We start from the raw sequence: 25,868 nt of genomic DNA, 5'->3' as shown, positions 1-25,868 counted from the left end.
ACAACTTGCAGAGAAGCACCCCTGTGCTCTGTAGCACATAGATCTGAACTGTCACTGCTGCTAAGTAAAAGAAGGGACACCAAGTTTTCAAGAGATTGGACTTAATAGTTTCTGGGAATACTACTAGACTCTCTGAAGTTGCATTAAAGAATCTTGTTCTCTTGATAAAATCATACCAAATAGCATTGCCAGTGAACATCATCAGCAGTCATGTTTACATTATTTCTACATATCAGCTCTTCATGTACATGAAAAATTCTAAGGCACCACTCCCCAGTTCAATTTACAAAGAAGAAAGTAGAACACAGATTCATTTACAGTTATGAATATTCCAATTGGAAAGTATAAGCTAAGGGAGAAAAGAAAAAAAATTTATATGGCCAAAATGCATCACGGAACATTGTCAGCCAGTAGCATTGTGAATCTTGAACTTCTGTGGTTTCAAAAGATAATGGTTTGGTCTTCCTTGCCACACAAAGTTTGTCACACCTTTGTCTAACTGGGACCTTGGTGTTATATGTAGTAGGACTACAAAGAGTTCTAAATATTTTTCTGTTCCAAATGGAAATGGTACACTGTCTAACAAACCAGGAAAATATGGTGTGCAGCATATATTTCTATCCCAAATACAAGAATAAATTACCAAGAGTGGTTATGTTGATGGAAGGGGATGAAACAAACTTCATCAGAGTCTGATGGATATTTTCAAATCAGCAAAACCAAATCATGTGCATCCAAGCATTCAAAAAGCAAACAGTAAAGACTGACTTGAACTTTAATGCTAATTCTTTCTAGAGGGCTTAGAACATTTGGCAGTTTGGAAGAAAATTAATTTTTACTTAGAAGGCATATATGAAGTAGTCCAAGGGTTTAAAGCCAGTAAAACCAGTCTTCAATTTCACCTAAGGCCAGCCACATCCCGGGCTGCACCAAAAGAGAAGTGGGTAGCATGATGATGCTCTACTGTGCTCTCATGAGGCCTCACCAGGCACTCTGCATCCAACTTTGGGGTCCTCAGCATAAGAAAGACATGGAGCTGTTGGAGCAGATCCAGAGGAGGCCACAAAGATGATCATAGGGCTGAAGCTCCTCTGCTGTGGAGACAGGCTAAGAGAGTTGGAGAAGAGAAGCCTCTTCCAGTATCTAAAGAAGGCTACAAGACAATGATCTTAATCCATTCTTGATGGATCTTCTAGCATTGGACTTCATGGCTGTTTCTACCACAGATTTTGATGCTACCTTTCACCTTTTGTGAACAGATACGAGACAGGAGCAAAGCTGGGAAGTATCAGTAGGTCCCTCAGTTAGCCCAGAAGAACCAGGGTGGGAATGAGATACACTTAGAGAAGAGCTGGAAGCAAAATCCACTTCAGAAATAAATCAGTGGCCATTACAAAATGAGTAATAGTCTAACTACTTTCTCATCTCTCGACTGTTGTGGGAAACATGAGGCAGCTGTGAATTCCTTGGACATTCTTCTTATGTTTGAAGATTGTGAGAATTTGTTCCCACATCCTTCATGAGCCACTGAAGCTAAATATGCTGAAAGCCGGCAGGGAAACCTAGACTTTAGATGGGGCCATGAAGGTGCAGCATCATAAAAACTCTACTGTCCCATATGAGGGTGTGAAAGCCCTCTTTGTCCAGCCATCCAAGAGAAAGGGATTCATGGAAAAAAATTGGAAACCCACCACAGAAAAGATGGTGTAACCTGTAACCTGTTTGGAAACAGGTGACTTTCGAGTGGCTGGATGTTGAGAGAAGCACTTCAGAACATGTGTCTTCTCCTCTTTCCCAAAATGCCAAGTGGCCATTCTGGTTCTTTTTTTGTTTTTTGTTTAGCTTGGGCTTTTTGGTTGTTTGTGTTTTGGTTTGGGGTTTTTTGCTGGTTTTTTGTTTGCTTGATTGGTTTGGTTTGGTTTGGTTTGGTTTTACTTTGGGCTTTTTGTTTGGGTTTATTTTTCGGGGTTTTTTTTTTGTTTGTTTGGATTGGGTTGGGGTTTTGGGGGGTTTTTTTGGGGTTTGTGTTTTGCTTTGTTTTGGTTTTTTTGAGGCCAGAAGCCAGAAGCAAACTGAGAAAATATCACATTTATGCTGAGTCTTTTGGCTGTAGTTTGTAGTCACGGTTTTGAATCTTAGACAGACTCTATGCCTGATTATTCCATTTCATTTATTTATTAATTTTCAGTCCTAGCCCTTCTTTTAAATGCAACATAACTGCTCAAATGATTAAAAATAAGTGCAAGAACTGATCACACCCACAGGAGGTCACCATCTTAGTTTATTATTATGATATCCACACTTTGTGATGTAAAACAACAATAGAAGAGCACTTTCATAAAAGCAGATGCAAACTCCTTAATGTGATGGAAACAACTCTGAAGACAAGTTGTAAAAGCCCAGATATGTGCGAACTCTTTACTTTTAAACTGCAGACTTTGGTGTGAGATATATTTTAACAACTAAAACATCCTCTGCAAAGATGAACAAAAACTAATGGACTGTGGCATACTACATTGCCATTAGAGTTGCCAGTTTTGTTTTTTATTTTCCCAGCATGCAAAATGTGTCACACAGCCAATAAATTTGAAAGAAAGTATTAACATACATATTATTCGAGGGAGAAGATTTAAGACTTGCCATACTAATCCTGTAAGACAAGAAACTTTGTATGATTAGAACATTATGAGAGCAGGCAATCATAAGTCCTTACTAAATACTAATTGTACATGAGGGCAAAAATCTCAATTTTTAGTTTTATAACCAAACATTGCTGGCAATGTTTCTATAGTTCTGCAGCAGTGGCATGCAAGATCTAGGTCTGTAACAGCTGTTGTGAGGTCAGATCAAAACTCTGGCCCTGACACAATTAAAAGATTAAATTATTATGCCCTGTTGAAACTTCCTCCTGCTTGCTCTCTAAAGAACACTGTATGTTCAGAGCTACACTGAGAAGCCAAATGGTTAATAGTAAACTGACATCTGGTACTCCAAAAGAGCCAAGAATGTTACTAACGAGGTCACAAAGTGAGTGAGTGGCACAGTCCCCAAATAAAATGAACTCAGAGATTTCACGTAGAGTATCACATTTCTGAGCATATTCTTGACATCTTGTCATATACACATCACCACTGCTACAAATGGGACATAATAGTTGTTCCCTTTGAATTTGTTGCTTAAAAAGCCAATATTCCTCCAACGAATTCCCTGGTTTTGAAGAGAATTGAAAGCTATATATTTTTAAAGCAATATGCTCAATATGAATGAATAACAAGTCCCTGGAAGGTGTAGACAATGACTAATCGATGGAGACAAAGATTTTACACAATTTATGACACATTTTTATTTAGTTCTTCTATTCATCAACACATGTACCTGGCAAGACTGCAATGAGAGAAGCATTATCTACAGAAACTATTTTTGAAATTATGAAGATGCAAAATGTTCTTTGAGCTTAGTGCTTTAATGTGACAACTTTAGCCGAAACATGGCTGGCAGTGGTGACCACTACCTGCTCTGCCCCTCCACATGCTCCCTGGCTGTCCCTGTCCAGCTGACAGCAGCGGCCATGCCCCCATGGTACTCAGGTACTGAAGTAAACTAGGAACAAACACAAGGCAAAACATGTTAGTGTTTTTTCATGGGCAAAATGTAAAGCAAACTATTTTGGTTTGCATTTGCAAGGCACTGAGTGCAGAGAGAGAGGTGCTGGTTCTGCTAATATATAGCAATTTTATAAACTGTGGTAAAGTGACTGAGCATTTTGTCTTATTTAATCTGAATATATAAATACTGATCTGTTTATAACCTAATTGCTGGGGGCAGCCCTCAAATACCATCTAATTTCACCTTTCCTTCTGTGCCACACTGCTGTGCAGTCACAGCTGGAACACATGAGGAAATGCCAAAGGAAAACCCCTTTCTACTCTGCCAATGAGATGGCTGAAAAAATGTTCATTGGGTGTTAAGAAGGGCAAGAATATACTTCGCTGGACAGAATAGTGGAAGCAAACCCAAGACTTTTAGACTAATACATAACTTTTATTATATCAGCTAATACAGTAGTGTCAGACAAGCTTCTAGGTGTACAGGCATTCGTCATATCTGAAATAGCAGCACATGAGAGAGAACTGAAGAGACAAATTCAAACTGGAGAGGAGAGGCACAGTGAGGCCAAATCTTCTCCATAAGATTTTGGCAGTTGGACACTCCATGTGTTTCATCTGACTTCACTTTGCAGGGCCGGTTTCTTCCTAAACACCCAATTAATGCTTGTTCCATCAGAAGCAACAGTTTTTAATATCTCTAAAGGTGAAAGAAATCATGGATGCTATTTCTTCTTCAGTTTAAAACCTGCTAAGCACCTGCTATAGTATCCTGTGCATTCCACATGATGACCAAGAAGAGCTTTTCCTGTCCACAGCTGCATTTGCTCTTACATTATGAGCAAGGATAAACGTGAGACCATGATTTTCTGTGGACTTTTTTGATTTCTCATTATTATATTTTCTCTTTTCATCTCTTCTCTCAACAAAACCAAGTTATTTACCGTAAAATCAAACACTTTTTGTTGCCTGCCTATGGACTCACTGATATTTGCATTGTATCATTTTAAGAATGAGAGAAGTGGACAGAGTAGCCTTAGAGCTTGGATCTCAGTAATGTAATTCTAACTATTTGTAGTAAGTTTGTCCAGTTTTTATGTACTACTTTTCTTTGACTAAAGGCTGTACTTTGTCTGCAGAATTTGCTCTCCCAAACCATCTGTTCTCCTTGCTAAAATATGTTCTCACTCCTCTCTAAGATTGAGGGCACCCAGACATCCTACATCCACAGCGTCTGCACTTCCAGAGATTTTACTTTGCATTGATTCTACATGTCAGTGTGGAATCCAACAGCACCTGGTGAGCATTCCAAGAGTGCAATCCCAGTCTGAACACCACTAGCCTTTGCTGTGCTTTTTTATCTCTTTCCTTCACTGTAAGCCTTCTGTCACTAGCAGCACCAAAGCCAAAGGCACCAAATCACCAAAGTAATCTTTTCTCAAAAAGTATGTAAGTAAAATACTTCAAAGCTACACTCACTGTAAAAGTTATATTTAATTCTAGATAATGTCTCCTAGTATATTCACGTGTGTTTGTCCCAAGCTGTCTTTTCAGATCAATTGCTTTGTCATGTTTTCTCTGGAAATTTCACAACATCCACTCACCAGCAGTGACACAGCAAATCCAAGAAGTCATTAATGGTTTTATGAGTTGTAGCTAAGAGACATCAGTTCACCTAAGATGTAAATAGCCTTTACCAGCCTCATAAAACCACCTCTAGCATCTGCTCTGCCCAGTGCAAAAGGCTGAGGGAAATATCACAGTTTCAATACTCTGTCACAACACAGGACCGGGGTACCAGCTGGTGATGACTGCAATGTGACAGATGTCATCTACCTATGCCAACAACTACCCTGAGTGCTGAATAAATGCTGGAACACACAACAGAGCCATTTCAGGAAAATTCTAGGGATCAGCTTTAAATGGTAACATAACCACCCTCCAGGCTTATGATAAGGCAGGCTAGCTAGAATTGTATTCTCTTAAACATGCCTTTCTTCCCTGTGATACCAGCAATGAGCCTCCAAAGGTAAACTACATATGGCAGTCTCCTCACAATAGGCAACAGTGACCAGACTTCATATTCTGTGAGAAAGCAAGGAGAGTTACTGATCCGATTCCTTCATTACCTCTGTCCACCATCCATAGCCAAGAATTAACAAAGACATTTTTTTTGAGCTTACTGGCTGTCTAATTCTTGTAAAAACGTTTCCAATTCAGTAACAGTCTATTAAAAAAAAAAAAAAGAAAAAATTTGCTGTATGGCCAAAACAAGAGCCAGATAGGAAAAGCTATTTTTCTAGCTACAGTGTGGCAGAAGTGGCAGAAGTCCTATTGGTCATCTGTGTAGTTTCACCCCAGGTGAATGACTGGTTGGGGGGACTACATGACTGCCATTTCCACCACAGTCTTGTCCATTGCCAGTGTACTCTGCACTAAGATCTGAGGGTACAGGTCCTCCCAGTGCTTTGGGATTGTAGGGATTGTACTGAGAGCTGGTTCTTCATCACCATTTCCTTTTAAACATACCTATTGTCAGTGCTGACAAATGTGTAAGTCTGCCTTCAAACAATAACTGGAAATATTACTGGGATTAGCTTGCATGTCAGCGTCACTATCCAGTCACTTAACAATCACTCAAAGAAATGATATAAAATATCACTTTTTTACATAGATGAATAATAGAGTGTTTGTCAGTCACTTCTAGGTTGACTGAGCCCCTTTAACTTGCTGAAACTCGAGTCCTTTTTTTTTTACTAAGCCTCACGAGAAAATGTTGACAAAACAGGCAATTTTCTGTAATTTCTCTGCAAGCTTCTGTCAGCACAAGAGGCAGCCAGAGCCCGCTCATTTCAGATAACACCACAGGGTAACCTTTGACATCTACCCCCTTGCTGCTGTCAGAGGCTTCTCTAAGTGCAACAGTTGTGTCTTTCAGGTTGCAGGATGCAGACCCACAATTTGGGCTCTTGTTCGCTGAAGGCAGCCTTTGTTTCCCAGCTGACTAAGAAGCTCTTATAAAAGGGATAAGAAATGTAGTTAATAGCTTGAAAATGGCCTAATCATCGGCTGCTATTACCCCTCCAATATTAGGGAGGATGACAGACCTATCAATAACAGAGCCCCAGGTGAAGTACGGCAGCTGATAAGGTGAACTTTGGCTTGATCCTTGCTCTGCAGAGCACAGCACTTATTTGAAAGAGAAGCCAGCACCTATTTTTTTGCTTCATATTGTGCCAAAAATCATTCACCTGAGCAGCTTCTGTCATGTTTTTCTATCTTACACCACAGTGATTTGACCAATTTTATTTATAAGTAGAGATGAAAACTTAAGAACTCTCCTATCAGACCATAGAAACTAGAGATATGCACCTGTGTGATGTGTTCACTCACACAAAAGTAAAAGGAGGGGAAATGAGAAAGCAGGTCTCCATGTGCTACTCGTCTTTACGTACATGTGATGCAGCCACATATCTGCACAGATTTGCACATGCATGCATCATATGCATACTGGTTTCCAAGCAGTTAACTTTTCCTTGAGTAAACAACATGTAAAAGCTAAACATTCAGCAAATGCATCATAACATCATCTTATGGTCACAGCAAGTTAAAACACAAGCAGAAGCTACAAACTAGAGCAACTGAATACACTCTTGCTTGGAAACAAGACTACCGAGTTTCTTTTAGTACCACATAATCTCAGAAGTTAGGGACATGGTGATTCACCGACCTCTCTCCTGGTTGCATCCTCTGCCTCCATTCAGGAGAGGAAAAAGAACAGGCCCTCGTCACCACAGGCTTAGTTACAGCTCTCTGGGAATGGGCAAGAGTCCTTCCAGCGGCTGCAGTTTGCAAGGGTCTGGGGCTGCAAGCAACTGGTGCTCAAGCAGCTGGTACTGGGACTAACTCACCTTCCACCATGACATTGAAAAAGTCAGGATGCAAACCACAGTGTCCTCAGCAGGCATCTGCAGGCTCCCCTTATGTTGCACTGAATAGAGGTTAGTATTTAGAAGAGATCACAGCTAAGCAGGTTTTCTTCATTGTCAAATTATGTTTAGTTTGGTGGGTTTTTTTTTTTTAATCTGCTTAATCCTTTTCTTTTGAAATAAAGGAACTTTTAATATAGCCAAAGTGGATACTGCTTTTAAACAGATCCAGTTTTTTTAGAATGGTTTTTTTTCATCAAATATTTAACTGGAGTTTTGTTACTAATGCTGGACTTATAGTAGCTAAAGCCAACATAATACTTTCCTGAAGTATTGCTCAGAACTACTTAAGCTAATATTTCCAAAGCCAGAATTCTTTAAAAAGCTATGGGCACAATCTCAAATGGCCCATAGCCATGTACTACAGAGTCTAACACTAAAATGTTTTTTATTCTAGGCAAGTTCTATGTTCTTAAACTATTGTGGTAATTTTTGTATCGACTTCTGTGACAGCAGCCTTCTCCTGAGCATAGTTCTGGCACTCTGAAAAGCATTAGAATATATAATCCTAACACTGATGAGAGGATGCAGTGAACAGATTGAGATCTAAACCCAAGGAAACATGAGCCCAGACGAAATAATCCCTGTGAATTCCAGCAGCATCCAAAGGTGAAGGAACCTCCCTGGCTGTGCTCAGGGCCCTCCATGATCTCCTGGCTCACAGGATTGGGCAGCTCCTTGCACAGAGATTGCTTCACCCTGCAAATGCTGCCTTGGTCTGGGAGCACAGAGGGGAGCAGCTTTGGTCTGAATGTCACCGTGGTTCTGGTAGTTAAGCCCAGCCACAGCCAGGGCCTGGGGCAGACTAGCCTGATGTCTGCAGCACCTGCTGTCCCCCTTTAGGCAGAGCCACCATGGGCATCCACACCAAGACAGTGGCAGAGCCCAGCACCAGCCACCACTCAGCTCCACAATGAGCTGAGACCCTGATATGCCTGACTGGCTCTTGTCCCTCTGCCTGCAGCAGCACCCACCACATTGCTCAGCCTGGATGTCCTTGTCCCTTGAGAACCTCTGTGGGCTGACAATCTCTCCATGGCCATGGGCTGGCAGAACACAAACAAGGCCTGGAGACCTTTGCTGGTTTTCTAGAACAAGCAAGATCCTGCCTGATCTCGCTGTACTTTTCACATGCACGTCCACCAGCATGCATCTGGGTAGCTGCCATGTCTTGTCAAGCCCAGGATGTGCACTTGGAACATCTTGCTTTGCCTGCTAAACTCTGTCTGTTCTCTGTGGGTATGTCAGGGTCTGTGTCTCCATTATGCTGCAGAAATGCCATTGGTTATATTAACCACCCTCCACCCAGAAATGACAATCCAGGGTACCTCCAAATTAGCCTTTTTATTGAAATCGATAAAGGAGAGAACACATGGCATTAAACTGTTTGGTGGCAGCTTTGTTATAAACTCATTACTGAAAAAACCCTTTAACAGACCTTTAACCACAGCCATTGACGCCAGCACAGCAAGGGTGATCTATGGAGTTAATCAGCTGAGTCACTGCAGACAGCCCTGGCTGTGTGCTGCCCTGCCTGAGACTTGGCCACATGTCAACAAAAACTCTTCACGTGCAGTAGAGTTGTAGGCTAGGTATAAGTCTTGCAGAACCAATCCCCACACGGACTGATTTTAAAGGCAGTAGCTCACATTCCAGAAGAAGAAATAATAATAATAATAATAATAATGACAAAGACAATAGTAACTACAACAACTACTACAACAACTAATAGTAATAAAAATAATAATAATAATAATAATAATCATCATATGCAATTTCCATGCCAAACTGGCTGCCAACGCTCACTTTGGCCTCTGCAACTATTTAGCCATGGGGGATGACCTCTTTTACCCAGCAGCAGGTCTGGGGTCACTGCAGATGTTGGACCTGCTCACCCTTTGCTGCAGTGCCCAGCTGACTCCTTGACCCTTCCCATGAGCTCCAGAAGATGCACACAGCCACACAGAGCCAGCCCTGCATGAGCAGATCCCAGCACACTCCCAGTCTGAGCAGTTCTCTGGAGACATGCTTTTAGGAATCAAGCAGAAGTTTCAGAGGATCCATGCATAGAGTCAATTTTTGCAGGGCTGACCCTTTCTTACCTTTTACCAGTGACATGCTCAAAGTTGTAGCCCTTCAAATATGGGTAACTCTCATGACTGTACATCTGAGGAAAAGTTAACATGGCTTTTTTTCCTTAGTAACTACATTTTTAAGCTCCATTTGAGTTCCTTTTTCATTGAGGTTGCTGAAAGAAGAGACAGCATCACTACATACACAGTGCTTTATATCTCATTCCTGGCCTTGTGACAGAATTTAGACAGTAACACACTTAGAATCAGATTGTTTCACATGAAAGAATGAATTGAATTTTTGCAGGTATCTAGTATCTAAGAGCTTTAAAGAGCCAGCATCTGATAAAAAAAGATTCTTGGTATCAGTTTATTCCTAAATATGTATCTACTTTCAGTCATTTGGCATCAAGCTGCTTCTTGAAAATACCAGGACACAGCATGTGATGCCAAATAATATTTTACCATTATTTTTGTCCATGGTGCTTCCAGAGAGGTATCTTCTCTTCTCAAAGTGCCTGTGCAGTTCAAAAAAAAAAAAAAAAAAAAAAAAGAAATTCAGATGGAATGCAAACACACCGTGTAAAGAAATGTCTGAGAATAAGGCACATTTTTTGAGACACATGACACAGAGTTTTCTTTTTCCCCCTCAGAAAACCTTAGTAACAACCACCACAATTAAGAAGTAAATTCTGAAGTGCTTCCAACCACTTTTGCACTTTCCGTGAACAGGGATTTTGAACAGGGCGGGATAGAACAGCCGATTTCTCTCAGCCCCTCAAGGTGTCCAATGGTGTCCCACAGGCTTGCTCAATGGCTGGGTCTGCTGCCCGCCTGAAATGGGTTCTGTCCATCACCAGCAACAGGCAGGGCAACCATGTACTGGCCAAAGCCACCACTTTGACATCAGAGATGCATCCTCCCCCTAGTTGCTGTATTAATGCTATGTTAAAATGTTTTTCTGCTTTTATAGATTTTTCTTAAGGAATTTTACCATACAGGCACTAATGTCTTTTTACAGAATTTTGTGACAATACTCAAATTCATCCTAAGGAGAATTTATTCTTTTTACTCAAATGAAGCCCAACTGTTTCCCCTGGGAACTTTCTGCAGGTTTCTTCCTGGGATGAAATTCACTATTTTTACATGAAAACATAGTTAATTCAAACTTTAATGACCTTTACAAACAAAATTTGGATTAAAAGGCGAGTAAGGATTTTCAACACTCCAGAGAGCAACAAGTTTATGACCCACAGGCAGGTCTTATTACAACTATGGGGCTTTTCAGCTTATGGTACAAGAAAATCCTGCTTCTAGGCCATTCCATACTTTATTGTGACTGAGGTACTGTAGTCTTCTGGTAGCAACAGAAACAGTCTCTTACTCATATGTCCTGTGCAGAGAAGTTGCTGGGTTTTGTTTTTTTTTTCTCAGCCATCTGTGAGCTGTACTGCTCCTTCTTTAATTTTTTCCTTTCATATTCCTTTTCATTCAAAAAGTTCAGTAGGATTAGTATTTCTTCTTGACTGTCTGTTCTGGAATGTTATTAATTTAAAAGTTTGATTCTGTACATCTTCAGTTCCCAGTGATCAAAGTTTCAAGAACTTAGGTCAAAGCTGCATCAGAACTTTAAACTGTGAAGTGCTTTGGGACACCCCAGAAAAGGAGCATATGGACCATGCCTGGTAATATCAGCTCCTGCATGTCCTTTCCTCATCTAAAACTACAAAACTTATAATAGAAAAGTACCTTTTCTTCCTACTTTTTCCTTGAACAGTTAAACTGACCTCATTGCTCAACATCAGTATTTGGCAAATAGGAGGTAAAATAATTATTCAATAGCTTTATTTCATTCCTGAAAGTATGTGACAAAGTAGTCATATATTGGTCCAATATTCTCTGAGATGTCTGGGAAATTTGGGAAAGACTCATGGATCCCAAGGTTGGAAACACAGTCAACAGAAGCATACTGTGAATCTTGATGAGAAGTTGCTAAACTACACATTTTACTTTATAGCCAAATTTTCAGATTCCAGGATAGTGGCTTCTCTGGAAGAGAAGTCTGGGCATGTCATGCTCTGATGTCTCATTAAGTTCAGAGGAGAGGCAATAAAAGGCAAGGAAAGCATTTTGTTCAATAGCCAAATCCACCTTATTCCCCTCATATTGCAGAATCCACTCCATCCCATTTCGAAGTGAAAGAAAGGAGATACTGCTGTAAAGTGCACAGACTCAAACCCTGATTTAATACTGGAACAGACTCATGCACCTATCATGGGGAAATAATATATAAATGCAAAGCTTACAATAGCGTATACAGTGCACTGTAATGTGATATGTGGTTAGATATAAATGTAATGGAAATTGTTTTGCAAATACAAATGAGGAGAAACATGCAGATACTCAGTATTCCAAAATTCTAAATTTTGGTCATTGCATGTTTTTTTATGATTGAGCCCATACCCAGCAAAATTAGATTTACTGTCCTTGCTTCTTATGAAATTACACAGAGGCTGCTCTTTTATTCCTCTCCAGGACAGTAAAAAGCAATAAAATTCTTGCAGATTTCGACAGCAGGCAATTCAATAAAAGGTTATGTATATTTTATAAGTACAATAAAGACAAGTCTATAGCTGGATCATAAATGGGGTTTTGGTTGGTTGGTTTGTTTTCTGCACGCATCAGTATTGGAGTCTATTTTCAATACAGGATGGTCTTCTCAGCACACAGCCTTCCCTTTTTGGGGAGAAGCAGAAAGAAATTTATATTTTTGTAATGTATTATTTAAGCTTTGCTCAAGGGATTTTGCAATGTGTGTCTGTTTAAAATTTAAAGGTGTTGTGGAACTGAATACTTTCCTGTTCTTGATTAGTGCTATAAAATTTTACTTTTTTTTTTTTTGTTACATTGTAAAGTGTATCTGTCTTATCATTGTGGCATTCCCTTTTTTATAAGCAAACAATAAATATTTGATACATACATAATTATTTCCTAGACTTCCATCAATGCTCAGTGGTTTTTAAATTCTTCAATAATATAATGGGGAGATAAATGGATTGCTGTATTTCTGAGTAATAGTGCTACAATGCATTTAGTGACAGTGTCTGCTAAAATATAAAATTTTACACAGACGTAAAACCAAAACTGACAACATACAAATGACCTGCCCTACCTAATTGCAGATGTATCAATTTTTTCTTGTCACTTAAAGAAAGAAATTTCTTTAAAACATGAAGAAGTTGATTAAAAAAAATATGAAGAAGCTGATTAAAGAAAAAATACTCTCCCTATTTGTCTCTGGGACAAGTTCTCCAGCACTGAAAATCAGCAAGAGGTTTATCTGAGCAGGGTCTGTGGCATTGAACCTCAAGTTTCCTGGAGAAGGAAACTTTTCTATGTATCAACACAGAATCCACAAGTACCAGTCTGCCCTTCTGAGTAGTTTGGTAGTTAAAGTCTGACCCACACAACAAAGTATAACCAGTGTCATCTTACTAGATTTACCAAGAATACAAACTTTCAGAATATATGAACACTATGGGACAGACCAAAAGACATTTCCATCATCAGAATGAAGCTAAAGCTGCTGTCATCCTTATAGAATTGTAGAATCCTGTCATGCAAGAATTACTGAGACCTTTAGTTTGCCTAACACAAGGTGATGCAGACTATTTCCATCTCAAAACCCAAACAAGTAGGATTTGGAAAGACACCTATGTCCGCCTATCAAATGTCAAGAAAAAAATCCCTTTCAGCTCACTTATTAGAATATAGTATTTCTTGTTCTAACAGAAAAGGTATGAAACCCACTGCCTTAAAAATAAATTATTTAAATCAATCATAGCAGGGAATATAGAGGAGTTAAAAAAACATGCTACAATAAAAAAAGCATTCAAGGGAAAAAATTATGGTCTCTAAGCTTAGATAAATGATCATTCATGAATTTGAGCCAAACTTCCATAACCTCAGGAAAAAGTAAAACATACAAACATTAGTTAATGCTGTTTCTATTTGCTTCCTTTGTAAAATATGAATTTTGATTTAATAAACTAGCATTGACCCTGCAGCCTGCTCCCGCAGTCAGTGTTATCACATGAAGACTGCAGAACTGATCACATCAAGGAAATCAGAAATGCTTTTCAGGCCACACTCATGATTAATCATAACTGGCACCATGGCAGATTTTACTTTTAAAAACATTATTCTTTTTCCTGAAGAAAATGCTGGAGCAGAAAAAAGGTAACAAAAGTAACTGTTAACTCCCCAAATCCTGAAAAGTAAATCTTTACAGGAGCTCACAGCATAACAGTTTTGATGCTAATTTGAGAAGGGTTCTCTGTCTCTTAACCATATAGAATGATTTTCTTCTGTATTTCAAATATTAATCATATATGACTCACAACACAATGCCCTTCCACTTATTCCATCCACTAAGTGTGCTGCAGCCAGCTGCCATGTCTTGCATCCATTTTTCAACAAATATTTGGGCAGAAACATCCTTTGTTCGTTCATTACTCAGCCCTGTAGGATCCTGACTCTTCATGGGGAATGCTAATGCTAATTCAGTATAAATACTGAGCCAATATAATATTCCAAATCTTTCACTGACAATGTTATGAAAAAGAGCTAGGTAATATGTATTCTTTAAGCTTGAAGAAAATTCAGGACTTCCTGACTGGCAAAGGATCAGGTGGGACAGAGGACAATGCTTTATTATTAATCCTGCTTAAGATGCTGTATCACATAAATGCAGAAATCCATCTTAGCAAAGAACTTAGTCACTTCCAGAATATTATGAGAGAGAAAATGAGGGTTTGGTTTGTAATTCTTCACCATGATCTCAGAATTCTACTCCATAATTCAGAGCTCTACCAGACAATTCCCATTCCAGTTGCCTTCTATTAGACACAGCAGAGATAGAGGCCATTTCAAAACAAGGAGGGGAGAGGAGTCTGCCAGGTGAAGTTTCATCAGCACCATTTTAGCAGAGAAGGTAGCACAAGCTTTTAAGACTCTCACTGAGATCCCAGTTTGCAGGATGAACTTGGCATTAATTGGGATATCTTCAAAACTGAGATACGCTGTTCTGAGCTTCCTGATGGGGAATTGTGGCACTGTCACGGCCAGAGGATGAAGCTTGTTGAGTCAAGTATCAATTGTGTGTGTTTTGCCTCTTTACAGACATCTCTCCTTTAAAAAGTGGAGTACATTGTTGCTTTCCTATCCAAATGCTTAGGAAAGCTACCCAGCAGACCAAGCAAGGTGCAGAGTTAATAGTGTGGTAGTCTAGAGGGAAATTCTACAATACCTCCCTACAAAAGTGATTTTTGCAATCAGCTGTGGTGGAAGTTAGATGACCCTTGTGACGCTAGACGTGAACAACTTGCCTACCAGTAGGGAGTACTTGACTCCCTGCACCTGGAGCAACTGAACCCTTACTCTTGTCTCCTGAACATGCAACAGGGGGTGCCAGGGCAGCCCTTGCTGCTGTTTATGCTACAGGAGATTGAGCTCAGTTCTCTTCTGTTGTGAGTTTCTTTCACATCTGCTCTATAAATCATTATTCGCTTTTTGCAACACTTTGCCCTGCTAACCGTGGGATTGCTTTGTTCTCAACACAGGCCAAAACATATGCTTCAGTTATCTCATCTCACAAAACTTCCTTGCCCTACTACTTATCATTCTTATGTTGTGCTTCATTTGGTCTGATAATTGTACTCTGATAATGATAAGAGACAAGTGCATAATTGTGTTGTATTAAATATTGTGTTTCTCTTTTCTCATTTTTGTATTAAAGTTTTTATTAGAGGTCCTATTACTGTAGTAACAATAGGTACTTAATATGTGAATGTGCACTACCAGACTTGAAAATACAGGCAACAGACCAAATTCTGCTCAGAAAAGTACTGTTACTTCCTAAACAGGGATGGTTTCTGACTAAGAGAACTCCTTTAGCTCCCGTGGAACAGCTTGCTCTCACTCCTACCCCAGGGTTTTAGCACGTTCCCTTGCTCCAGGTTTTCAGGTGACGCAAGCTGAGAGCCGGGGCGGCTGTGCCTCACAGAACCTCGTGCTCTGGTCATTTTTTGACAAGGCCGCTGCCGCTGCCCAGGGCCGCCGCACACAGAACCAGCCTGGGCTGCATCGACGGCTGCGAACCGGGAGGGCCGCTTCAGCTGAAGTCTTTGTGATGAATTTAAAAACTGAGATATTGTCGTCCGTTTTCTTTTAAAAGTATTAACGATTACACATAATTAATATTACATCTTCCTAAGCTTGTTTGGGAAGTTTTCTCGTGGAAAGGGGCGGGTTTCGGGTCGGGCCAGCAGAGCCAGCCCAGGCGGGGAGCGGCGCCCCCTGCGGGCCCCAGTGGGGTGGTGCCGTGTCTGAACTGTGCAGAAGTTCCAACAGGGGTTGGTTGCGTGGCCATTGAAACGATTTCGCTCTAACAAAGTTCCCGTGCTCCAGCATATCAGGCATCTGTGCGGAACACGCGGGCCAAGCCAGCACCCGGCGAGGACAGTGGGCTTCAGTTGAGCTGACTGGTAGTCCCCTCCTGGCAGTACCCACAGCAGCGCTGAGAATATTGCCCTAAGTAGCAGCTGCATCGCAAAGGGAGACGATGCGAGGAGAAAGGGGATCTCAGCTCAGCGCAGTTCAGCTCAGCTCAGGCCGGCTCGGCCCAGCCTAGGGGCTTTTGGGATGCGAATCATTAGTATTTGAGCGCTCCTGTCAAATAGATCCACTCCCAAATGGAACCAGCAGGAGGCGCCACCACCGCCCCGGGTAAGAGCCACCCTGAGGGCAGGGAGCAGAAAGGCTGGGCCCGTCGTCACGTGACCGAGACGCGGAAGTGTCCGCAGGAAGAGGGGGAGCTGCTTCCGGTACGGGCCGGGCTGGGGCGCGGGCCGGGCTGGGGCCGGGGCGACACCGAGCGTGTCCCGCTATGAGAGAGACGCCGCGGCCCGGAGGTGAGGCGCTGCTGCTCGTGGCCCCGGGGAGGCCGCGCTGCCGCCGGGTCCGGTCCTCGGGTCCGCGCTGGTGGCTGGGTGGCGCGGCGCGCGAGGCCTTCCCACTCAGCCCGTCCGCGCGTCCCGTGCTCTGTGGGGCCGGGTCGGCGTCCCCGGCGGGACCGGGGGGCGGGGGCCACTCCGGAGGGAGCCTGTTGGCGGCTCCGCGCCGTCTCGGGAGGCGCTGGGGCCTGTCCGGTCCCGCGGGCCGGAGCGGCTCCCGGCCGGGCCCCGCCGGTGCGGTCGCGGCAGCATCGCGGGAGCGTTGGGAGGGTGAGAGATCAATATCTGTAGGCCTGCGCGTGGAGAGGGCAAGTAACTCCCTGTTAGCACTTACTGAAAGTAATGTTATTTTAAAGCAACTTAAATGTGTCTTGTATGTTCTACTCAATGCTGTGGCATGGAGACTAATTTTTTTTTATTATTAATTGAAATAGAAAGACTTTGTTCTTTATGAGTGTGGAGTAAAGAAAGTGCAAAACAAAACAGAGTGTTGAAGGAGAAAGTGAAACCCCTTTGGAAAATCGGTTTTCTTGACTTGTATGGCTTTGCTAATTGAAAATATTTTACTTACCTTTTTTTTTCATGAGAACTTCAAATGTATAAAAGTCTGCTATCACCTGGAAATGTTTTTTGTGGTGACATGCTGAGTCCCTGTTGAAAGATGGCAATTTAGATTACCAGTAATTATATATGAATTCTACAGGCAGTTGTCTTTAAATTTTAGTTGAACATCTTCTGAAGACTTTTTTTTTTTGTAGGCAAGTATTGAAAAATAAAATCTTTAATCTGAGAATATGCTGAAGGAAGCTAAGGAACTGCATCTGTATAAAAAAATCTGATTGTTTAAAAGAGTAGACATACATAAGGTATAAGATAAGTCGAAATACTTAAATAATTATGTCACATTGCTTTAAGCAAAGTGATAAGAAAAAGTAACAATTGAACTGGCAGGTGCAGTATTACATTGCTCGCTGGGAAAGTATTGGTAGCTGATTATGTTCTGAATATGGTTGGTGCTTTGAGGAGAAACACCTGAGGAGTGTTGAAGACAGTAAATTTAAAGGTGGTCTTCTGCAATTATGTGGGTGGTAACTTCATGGAACTTGACAGAGGAAACCACTTGCTCCATGGCTCGTCAGGATTCAATTTGCACATTATCAAATGGAAAAATTGCACAAGTTTAACTTACTCAAGCAGTTAATGTTGGTCTTTCATAGTTGCATTAAAATTTCATTTCTAATTACAATAATGTGCAAATTTGTCTCAAATTCAATTTAAAATTTTAAGTATGCATTTTAAAAAGTTGTATCACTGCTTAAAGGACTGTTAACTTTGTAGTAAGACATCTGGATGATGCGGGAATACAGATCTGAAAATCTGGGAGCTCTTACCTGAGGTTCTGGCATGTAATTGGTATGTTGTTACAAATACACAGGGTATAGGCAGGAAAAATTCTGTGCATCGGAAGTGTCAATTTTTTGATTGACATTTTAAATTCTGTATGATTTTCTTAAAAGGCATGTTATAATAATATCTCAATAAGCTCGGAATTAAAAACTGTACAAGCTGTTGCTCTTCCACCTTTCAGTTAATAGAACAATAGGGAAATGCATGAGAATGGTCATAAGCCTCATTCTTAGTGGGATTCTGCTTATGCTTCCAGTGTCATTCTGTGAGTTGATACAACTGCTTTTGAAAACTCTCTGAAGGGAAATATTCATGAGTAAAATTAGTGTTTATTGGGGGATCAATGAGATTATTTTGTTGGCATTTGAAATACTTAATCTTTCATATGCTGGTACAAACTGTGGGACATCTGGGAGTTAGAACTCTACTGTATCATTTCATGAAATAACAGTTTCATTATCTAAAATTCATGCTTGAAATGCTTAGTCTGTCCCAACTGGATAACTTGGTGTATGTATCTCCTGCTGTAGTTGATGAGTCCTCCTGGAGAGAAGAAACACAACAAAATATGCTGGCATAGCAACTTACAGCCTTAGTACGGGTTTTAGAAGAGAGAAATGAGGTGGCATGAGAGAAATACAGCAGTAGCAAAAGGTTCCAGAAAATTTTGTGTTGAGTTCTGTGTAAGTCTGTTAAAGAAAAAAGTGTAGAAGGAGATGGAAGGGTCAATACCTGACTAAGCAGAATTTATAATTTTTTTATTTTTTTCTTTTTTCTTTTTTCTTTTTTTTTTCTCTTGCAGCACAACACTAAATTTGTAATGAAATGGAGTCTGGGTCAAGCTCCTTTCGAGTGGAATTTCCAGATTTTTCTAGCACCATTTTGCAGAAGTTAAACCAACAGCGCCAGCAAGGACAATTATGTGATGTGTCCATTGTGGTTCAGGGCCATCTCTTCAGAGCCCATAAAGCTGTTCTTGCAGCTAGTTCACCTTACTTCTGTGATCAGGTTCTCCTCAAAAACAGCAGACGAATAGTCCTGCCTGATGTGATGAATCCCAGAGTATTTGAAAACATTCTTCTGTCTACCTATACAGGCCGGCTGGTAATGCCTGCGCCAGAAATTGTTAGTTATCTGACAGCAGCAAGTTTCCTTCAGATGTGGCATGTAGTGGATAAGTGCACTGAAGTGCTTGAGGGGAACCCTACAGTTCTGTGTCAGAAGATGAATCACAGTAGTGACCATCAGTCCCCAAGCAGTAGTAGCTACAATGGCCTTGTTGAAACCTTTGAACTTGGCTCTGGAGGACAGACAGAATTCCACAAAGTGCAGGAACTAAGGGACGGCGAAAATGAAGAAGAAAGCTCTAAAGATGAACTATCATGTCAGCTGACAGAACATGAGTACCTTCCCAGTAACTCTTCAACAGAACATGACAGACTTAGTACTGGAATGACCAGTCAGGATGGGGAAGAAGGAACTAGTGATAGTGCAGAGTACCAGTATGCCAGACCAATGTATAGCAAACCCAGCATCATGTCTCACAAGCGGTGGATCCATGTGAAACCAGAAAGGTTTGAACAAGACTGCGAAGGCGTTGATAATCCTTATGATGAACACCAAGTTTCTGAATCCATGAATGCCATCCAGGCAGATCACTCAATCCAGTCTTCAGGTGTTGAAGATTTTCACATAGCTGACAAAAAGATAGAAGCAGAATTTGATGAACAGGCAGATGAAAGTAATTATGATGAACAAGTTGACTTCTATGGCTCATCAATGGAAGAATTTTCTGGTGAAAGGGCAGATGGAAATTTAAGTGCTCATAGACAGGATCTTATGATGGCAGCAGGCTATGGTGAAAGCATTGATATGGCTGCCGGGATTAAAGAAGAAACGTCTCTCACTGGATTCTCTCATGCCGATAAGCTCTATCCTTGTCAGTGTGGAAAAAGCTTTACACACAAAAGTCAGAGAGATCGACATATGAGTATGCACCTTGGTCTTCGACCTTATGGCTGTGGTGTCTGTGGTAAGAAATTCAAAATGAAACACCATCTTGTAGGCCATATGAAAATTCATACAGGCATAAAACCATATGAGTGTAACATCTGTGGGAAAAGATTTATGTGGCGGGACAGTTTTCATCGGCATGTGACCTCTTGTACCAAGTCCTATCAGGCTTCTAAAGCTGAGCAGAGTACTACTGAGATGAACTAAGACATTAGTGCTTACATTTGTTTAGTAGAGTAAGAAAAATAAACTAAATATGCAAATAATGTCTGGTACTTGCTATTGTGCATTCTGAAAAAACAAGTTTTAATGAGTAGGCTGGTATAAACAGATCAAACTTACTTTGCTTTCCACAGTATTACTTTGGGTGTTCAGTGTGTGAAGTGCATGTGGTTAATCTGAAAGGTGCCTGCAAAATGAGGTCTGACATTGACTGTAATCACAGCAGTATTTAGAAGCTGTCTTGTATTTCTAAGTCATCTAAATTAAGTAGTAAAACTCAGTTAAACAATAAAACTCAGCTCTAAATTGGCAAAAATCCTGAAAATACTTAGATGAATCACGAATTCAGGTAGCACTACTTAATGGAAAAGAAAACTAAGATGACCAAATTGGGCTATATGATTCACATTTTAAAGAAAAAGACATTTGAATTCCACCTCAAACTGAAGACTGCCAACATACTTAATATGCATCATTAGGTAGTGTGCATCATTCAGTAGCCTTTGTTGTACTGCTTAATGAAAGGCAGTGGTAAAGGTGGTTTGACCTTCCTTGATCAGTCTTCTGTTTTTTCAATCTATCTTCAGTAAAACAAATGTCTACTTTTGTGCTGATTTCTATTTAAAGTCTGTACCGCACTTTTATCACTATATCACTATAAACTTCAGTATGTATTAAGTATGCTTTATTCTTGCTCCTCTAGGGTCTAATGCTATATGACTCAGCTTAATTAGGTTTTAATCGCTACATCATGAGAGCTTCTAGAAGTATGTGTAGTATGTCTTATAAAAAAGAAAAAAAGGAAATCAACAAAAAGATGTAACATTTTGGAACTTAGTCAAATTAATCAAATATTTAAACTGTAGATTTCTGTTCAAATTGTTGTGGCTTCCTACAGTAGCAAGTACCAAACTCTTGATTCATGAACTGACTTGTTATTGGTACAAAAATTTCTTCAAGAACTTCTATCTAGTTTTAGAAACCTGCTTTAGGAAAATTATGTAGTCATTGATAGGTATTTATACTTTTAATTCTTTACTGTTTGAATAGTAAGAACTACAATACAAATTCTTGGTACTGAACTACTGTGACTGGTGATCACAAGCAGAATTGTATACTTCCTGAAATGAAGTTGCTTGGGGAAAAAAGTAGAAAATATGTGATTCGGATCTTTTAATGGTACTGCAGAACATGGTACCATGCTTATGTCTGAGGTTGGGATTTTTGCTGGGAAAGTGACCCTTGTTCTTTTTTAGGACGAGGATCTATGTTTGGGACTCTCATTCTTGGATATAGATGGAGGAGTGTGTATAGTTCTGAGAGATGCTGCCAGCTCTGCAGGTAGAGTAAAGGCATCAGTTGTAAATGTGACAACAGGATTTTGGGGTTGAAAGCTTAATGCAGTCCAATGTGAAAGCAATTGCTTCTTAGTAAGCAAAAGCAAAAGTTTCTTAGTAGCTTACTCGAATATAAAAAGGGAAGAGCCTTTAGAACATACATAGAATATAATAGAAAGAGGTGATATCCAAGTACAATGCTGTTCACATGGGGAAAAAGTTACCCAGCCTTAAAGACCTAAGCTGTCTGGCCCCAATTTTTGTATTAGGCACTGCTGTATGCAGAATAATGTACTGAAACAGATTACCCTAAATGGTGAAGCAAAACCACACAAAGATTATTACACTTCAGATTCTCTTTTGAACTCCCGGTTACAAATTGTCTTAAGATACAACTGAACTGTATCATGAAAATGAATGTCTGCTGTAAGCTGAGGGTTTTCTACTCAGTGAGCTGTAATTACTATAATTTCTTTACTGGCATTCTACTTTTTTTTTAAAGAGGCTCTTAATTACTAATCTAATGCTTCAAGTATGTTTTCATATGGAATTTTGCTAAAACAGATGTTCCCCAGTACAGTGAACCCATTGCTGGCAATGGGCCTGAATGGTCAGCACCACAGAGTTCCTATTGTTAGCACTTAATTGAACTCTACAGATACAATGGTGGCCATGTGTAACCTTTGTGATCAAGGTACTGAAACAGGGATTTTGCTCACTAACACTGTATGTAACCTGCTTAATGTATAGAAGCACTTTGTATTTAAACAAACATAAAACACAAAAAAACAAAACTACAACAAAGTAAACAACAAAAAACCCAACAACAAAAAAACAAACAAACCATAAAACTTTATAAGTATGTTTTTTAAACTTAGAAATTATATTCCCTCTCTGGTTTGTTTACACACTTCTAACACTGACTTTTTTAATACTAAAAAATACTATAATGCTTGCCTGTTTACATGAGGGTAGAGGAAAGGATTCTTGCACTCGGTGGCCCTATTTTTCCATTCTTCAAGGCCTTACCACATACATGGTGTCATTTCTGCAAGTACCATCATCACATTTGAAGGAAGGCATTAGAATCATAGAATGGTTTGGGTTGGAAGGAGACTTCAAAGGTCATCTGCTTCCAACTCCCCTGCCATGGGCATGGACACCTCCAACTAGGCCAGGTTGCTCAGAGCCCCATCCAGCCTGGCCTAGAACACATCCAGGGTGTTCATTCTCATACTCATTTCAAGAATTGTCTTGTATATTACATTAGTTCTCAGCCCCTTTCCAACTGTCACTTTAGTTTGGCATAAAAAAGTTAAGGGTGCCTCTTCCTATTTAACCATAAAAAAGGCTGGACAGAAACACCAGTCTATAAACTATGATTTAAAAAAAAAAAAAAAAGTTGAACCCAGACCATCCTACAGAGCTGCCAGCAAACCTGTTTCTTTTACCAGCTTGGAATGAATTTATATGGGATATTTCAAGGTTTAACATTACTTCTATTTGCAGTTAGATTACTTTGAAATAAAGCTTTAAAATCAAATGTACTGCGAGAGACACTTTAAAGGTTTTATAACAGGTTCAGTAGATAATATTATAGAACCATGTCCTTTTTTAATGACTTAGCATGAATAGTAACTTTTTAGTATTTGCCTATTGCTGTTTTACCCCATAGTATGGCATTGTCTTGAAAGTCCAACAAATGTTGTTCCACTGATTTCGTAGCACTTGGCTTTCTGCTGTTAATTTACATGAAACCAATGGATTGCAGGAAAATACTGATCTCATTGTCATGAGATCAGGTTGAGAGGCTTGATGATTTAAGGGCAGCTTGAGATACATGTCCAAAATCCTTACTTTTGCTTGTCACAGGTGAAACAGTTGTCTTGTGGTGTTTCTCTTGAATTCAGTTTATTGCCCTTTGTCAAAATTCTAATCACCATTTCAGATATTGGAGGGGGAGGATAACAAAAAATTACTTAAACCATCTTCCTCAGGCTCAGCTTAGGTCTAACATCTCCCTGCCTTTGTAGTCTCAGTTTCCCTTGCTTTCACCAACAGTTGTATCCAGCTCCTGCCATTTCCTTGAGTAAGGTGACAGGTCACACAGGAGTTTGGGCTCATATGCACACTTTCTTGTCTAATGCTTTCATTTCTTAGTGGGTGTCCTCTGGTGCTCTGGGCTGGTCCGTGTCTCACTATTCATGATGACACCAGGCCACAGTCCCTTCAGGGATGTGTCTGTTCCAGCTTGGTTCTCCAGTGGAACTCAGTTATTTCAGAGGTGTACCTGCTCTGGCAGGACTTAGCTGTAGGCCAAAGTCCTCTTAGAAGTGAATCTTCTCAAGCAGAGAATATGTTCTTCTGTGAGTTTGTCTATACATCATCTCAGTGACTTCTTCAGGTGTTTTCCCATGAGCAGTTCTTGTTTCCCCACATGTACTCAGGACTGTCCTCTCCATGGGTCTCCCTGAAACCCTTGCTAGCAGCTGCCACTCTTCCTTCAGTATGTTTAAGCAGAAGCATCATGTGCACCTCTGGTTGAGATTTTGGCTTGCAGTAGATTGTTCACATCCATTCTTTGTGCTGGCTGAAGTTCTTCTGACAAGCATAGGGCAGCTCGCAACCTCTGGCCACGTGTCACCCCTGCAGTCCCTGCCAGTGGTGGCCAGTGCAGTTGAACATAGCAAGCCAAGATACACAGATGCAGCTTCTGTCAAACTTCTGATCTTTGCTGATGTAGTGGTCTTGTTCAAGGTGTAAAAATCATGTCTTGTTTGTGGGGAGGAGGGAAGCAATCCATATATGTATATGTGTGTGTGTGTGTGTGTGTGTTTCTGTGCATATATATATACACCTATATATACATACACACTCATACATACATATAAAAAATGAATACATATGTATATGATGAATTGCATTGATCTTCCCTTATGCTTCACGACGTTTGATGATGTGGCTGTTGGCTGTAGTAAAGTGTCTTCTGAAAACCAGCAATACTGTACACCAAGGTGGCTTTCAGACTTTCTTGCTGCTTTGAAGCCATTCGTTGTTCTAGCAGTGCTAAGAAGACTTAGTGATATTACAGCTAAGTTCCTTTTTGTTCCATTTTGTAACTACGATGTTAATTACCACAGAATCTGTATAACTGCCATTCTGAAAAAATCAACTGTTAGCAGGGTTAAAATCTGCTTGGGGGTATATCCGACCCTTTTGAGGGAGAAGGTTACTATTACACACACCTGTTTCACGTCAGTGTTGGTTTGTGGCATTCTTTTTTATTCTTTCATTTTTTAAGCTTTCCTTGTTTATGGGTGAGCAGGTAGACCCTCAAAGGTATTGTCAGTACAGTTTTTGGTCACAGCCTTTTTCATCTGAGGTGTATGTGAGGTTGAGGAACCATTCGTATCATAAGCGAGGCAGATGATCAAAGGCTGATGTATTCAGTGTTCCAGTATTATTGAGCCTGAAAGACTGGAGGCACATCAGAGTTTGTAATTTCAGTACTTCTGCCTTAGTGCCAGCAAGGTGACCTGTCTCTGAATTATGAGAGCCTACAGTAGTATATCGATTGTTTTGCTGTAACAGAATTAGGACCTTTCTCAAGCAACAAAGGAAAGTTGATTTTTTGTCTTTTAAATGCTTCATTGGGTAGCTTGGCTTCTTTAGCTATTGGCTGTAAACTGTCAGTGCCCTAGGGAAAGATGCTGGAAAAGAAAATGGTATATTTTTAATGTGATTACATTGGAAGTTCTGATTTTTGCTTGAAGCCTGTTTCTGTCAATTGCTGCTCCTTTTTTTTAATTCATTGGATTCCATATTTCTTTCAGAAATGTAACTGTTTATGCAAGTCAAGTGAATCTTTCTTAATGAGCTATAAGTTTTTATTCTAAACAAGTCATTTATAATAGTAAATTTGCATATCTTGATACTTTGTGAGATGTTATGCCTGTATTGCAGAGGTTGGATAGTTTTGTCTATAAATATTGCTGTCCTAATTGTACAGCATGGTTTTAATTTAATGTTACTGTTCAATATTTTCTTCTTATAGAAGAGTCCCATGCCCCTTTTTTTGTATAACATGTTTTAATAAATGTTATCTGTCAACTTTGTAAATGTTTTCTTGAGCTTGAATGAAAGAAATGCATGTCTAGTACTAGTATTTAATATTTCACTTTGCCAAAATAAGTGCTCAAAGAAAAGTACA

General features: G+C 40.1%; 1 protein-coding gene across 3 annotated transcripts; it reads left to right on the top strand.

The window, feature by feature from the left end:
* The first annotated feature begins 16,115 nt into the window (after nucleotides 1-16,115).
* On the top strand, nucleotides 16,116-25,777 carry ZBTB43 (zinc finger and BTB domain containing 43). 3 transcript variants are annotated; one of them, XM_085076644.1, is made up of 3 exons: nucleotides 16,495-16,637; nucleotides 17,438-17,487; nucleotides 18,890-25,777. In XM_085076644.1, exon 3 carries the CDS (start codon nucleotides 18,912-18,914, stop codon nucleotides 20,304-20,306), a length of 1,395 nt encoding a protein of 464 aa, XP_084932770.1. In that variant the 5' UTR covers nucleotides 16,495-16,637; nucleotides 17,438-17,487; nucleotides 18,890-18,911; the 3' UTR covers nucleotides 20,307-25,777. The 3 variants fall into 3 exon arrangements, with proteins under 3 accessions (XP_084932771.1, XP_084932769.1, XP_084932770.1); XM_085076645.1 differs by lacking the exons at nucleotides 16,495-16,637; nucleotides 17,438-17,487 and adding an exon at nucleotides 16,116-16,452 and having other exon boundaries at nucleotides 18,889-25,777; XM_085076643.1 differs by lacking the exon at nucleotides 17,438-17,487 and having other exon boundaries at nucleotides 16,484-16,637; nucleotides 18,889-25,777.
* Nucleotides 25,778-25,868: the final 91 nt, after the last annotated feature.

The sequence above is a fragment of the Lichenostomus cassidix genome, chromosome 17 (assembly GCF_008360975.1).
Source record: "Lichenostomus cassidix isolate B80296 chromosome 17, HeHo_3.0, whole genome shotgun sequence".
In the NCBI taxonomy this organism is placed as follows: domain Eukaryota; kingdom Metazoa; phylum Chordata; class Aves; order Passeriformes; family Meliphagidae; genus Lichenostomus; species Lichenostomus cassidix.
The sequence above is the reverse complement of the archived record's forward strand: the minus strand, read 5'-3'. Positions and strand labels throughout refer to the sequence as shown.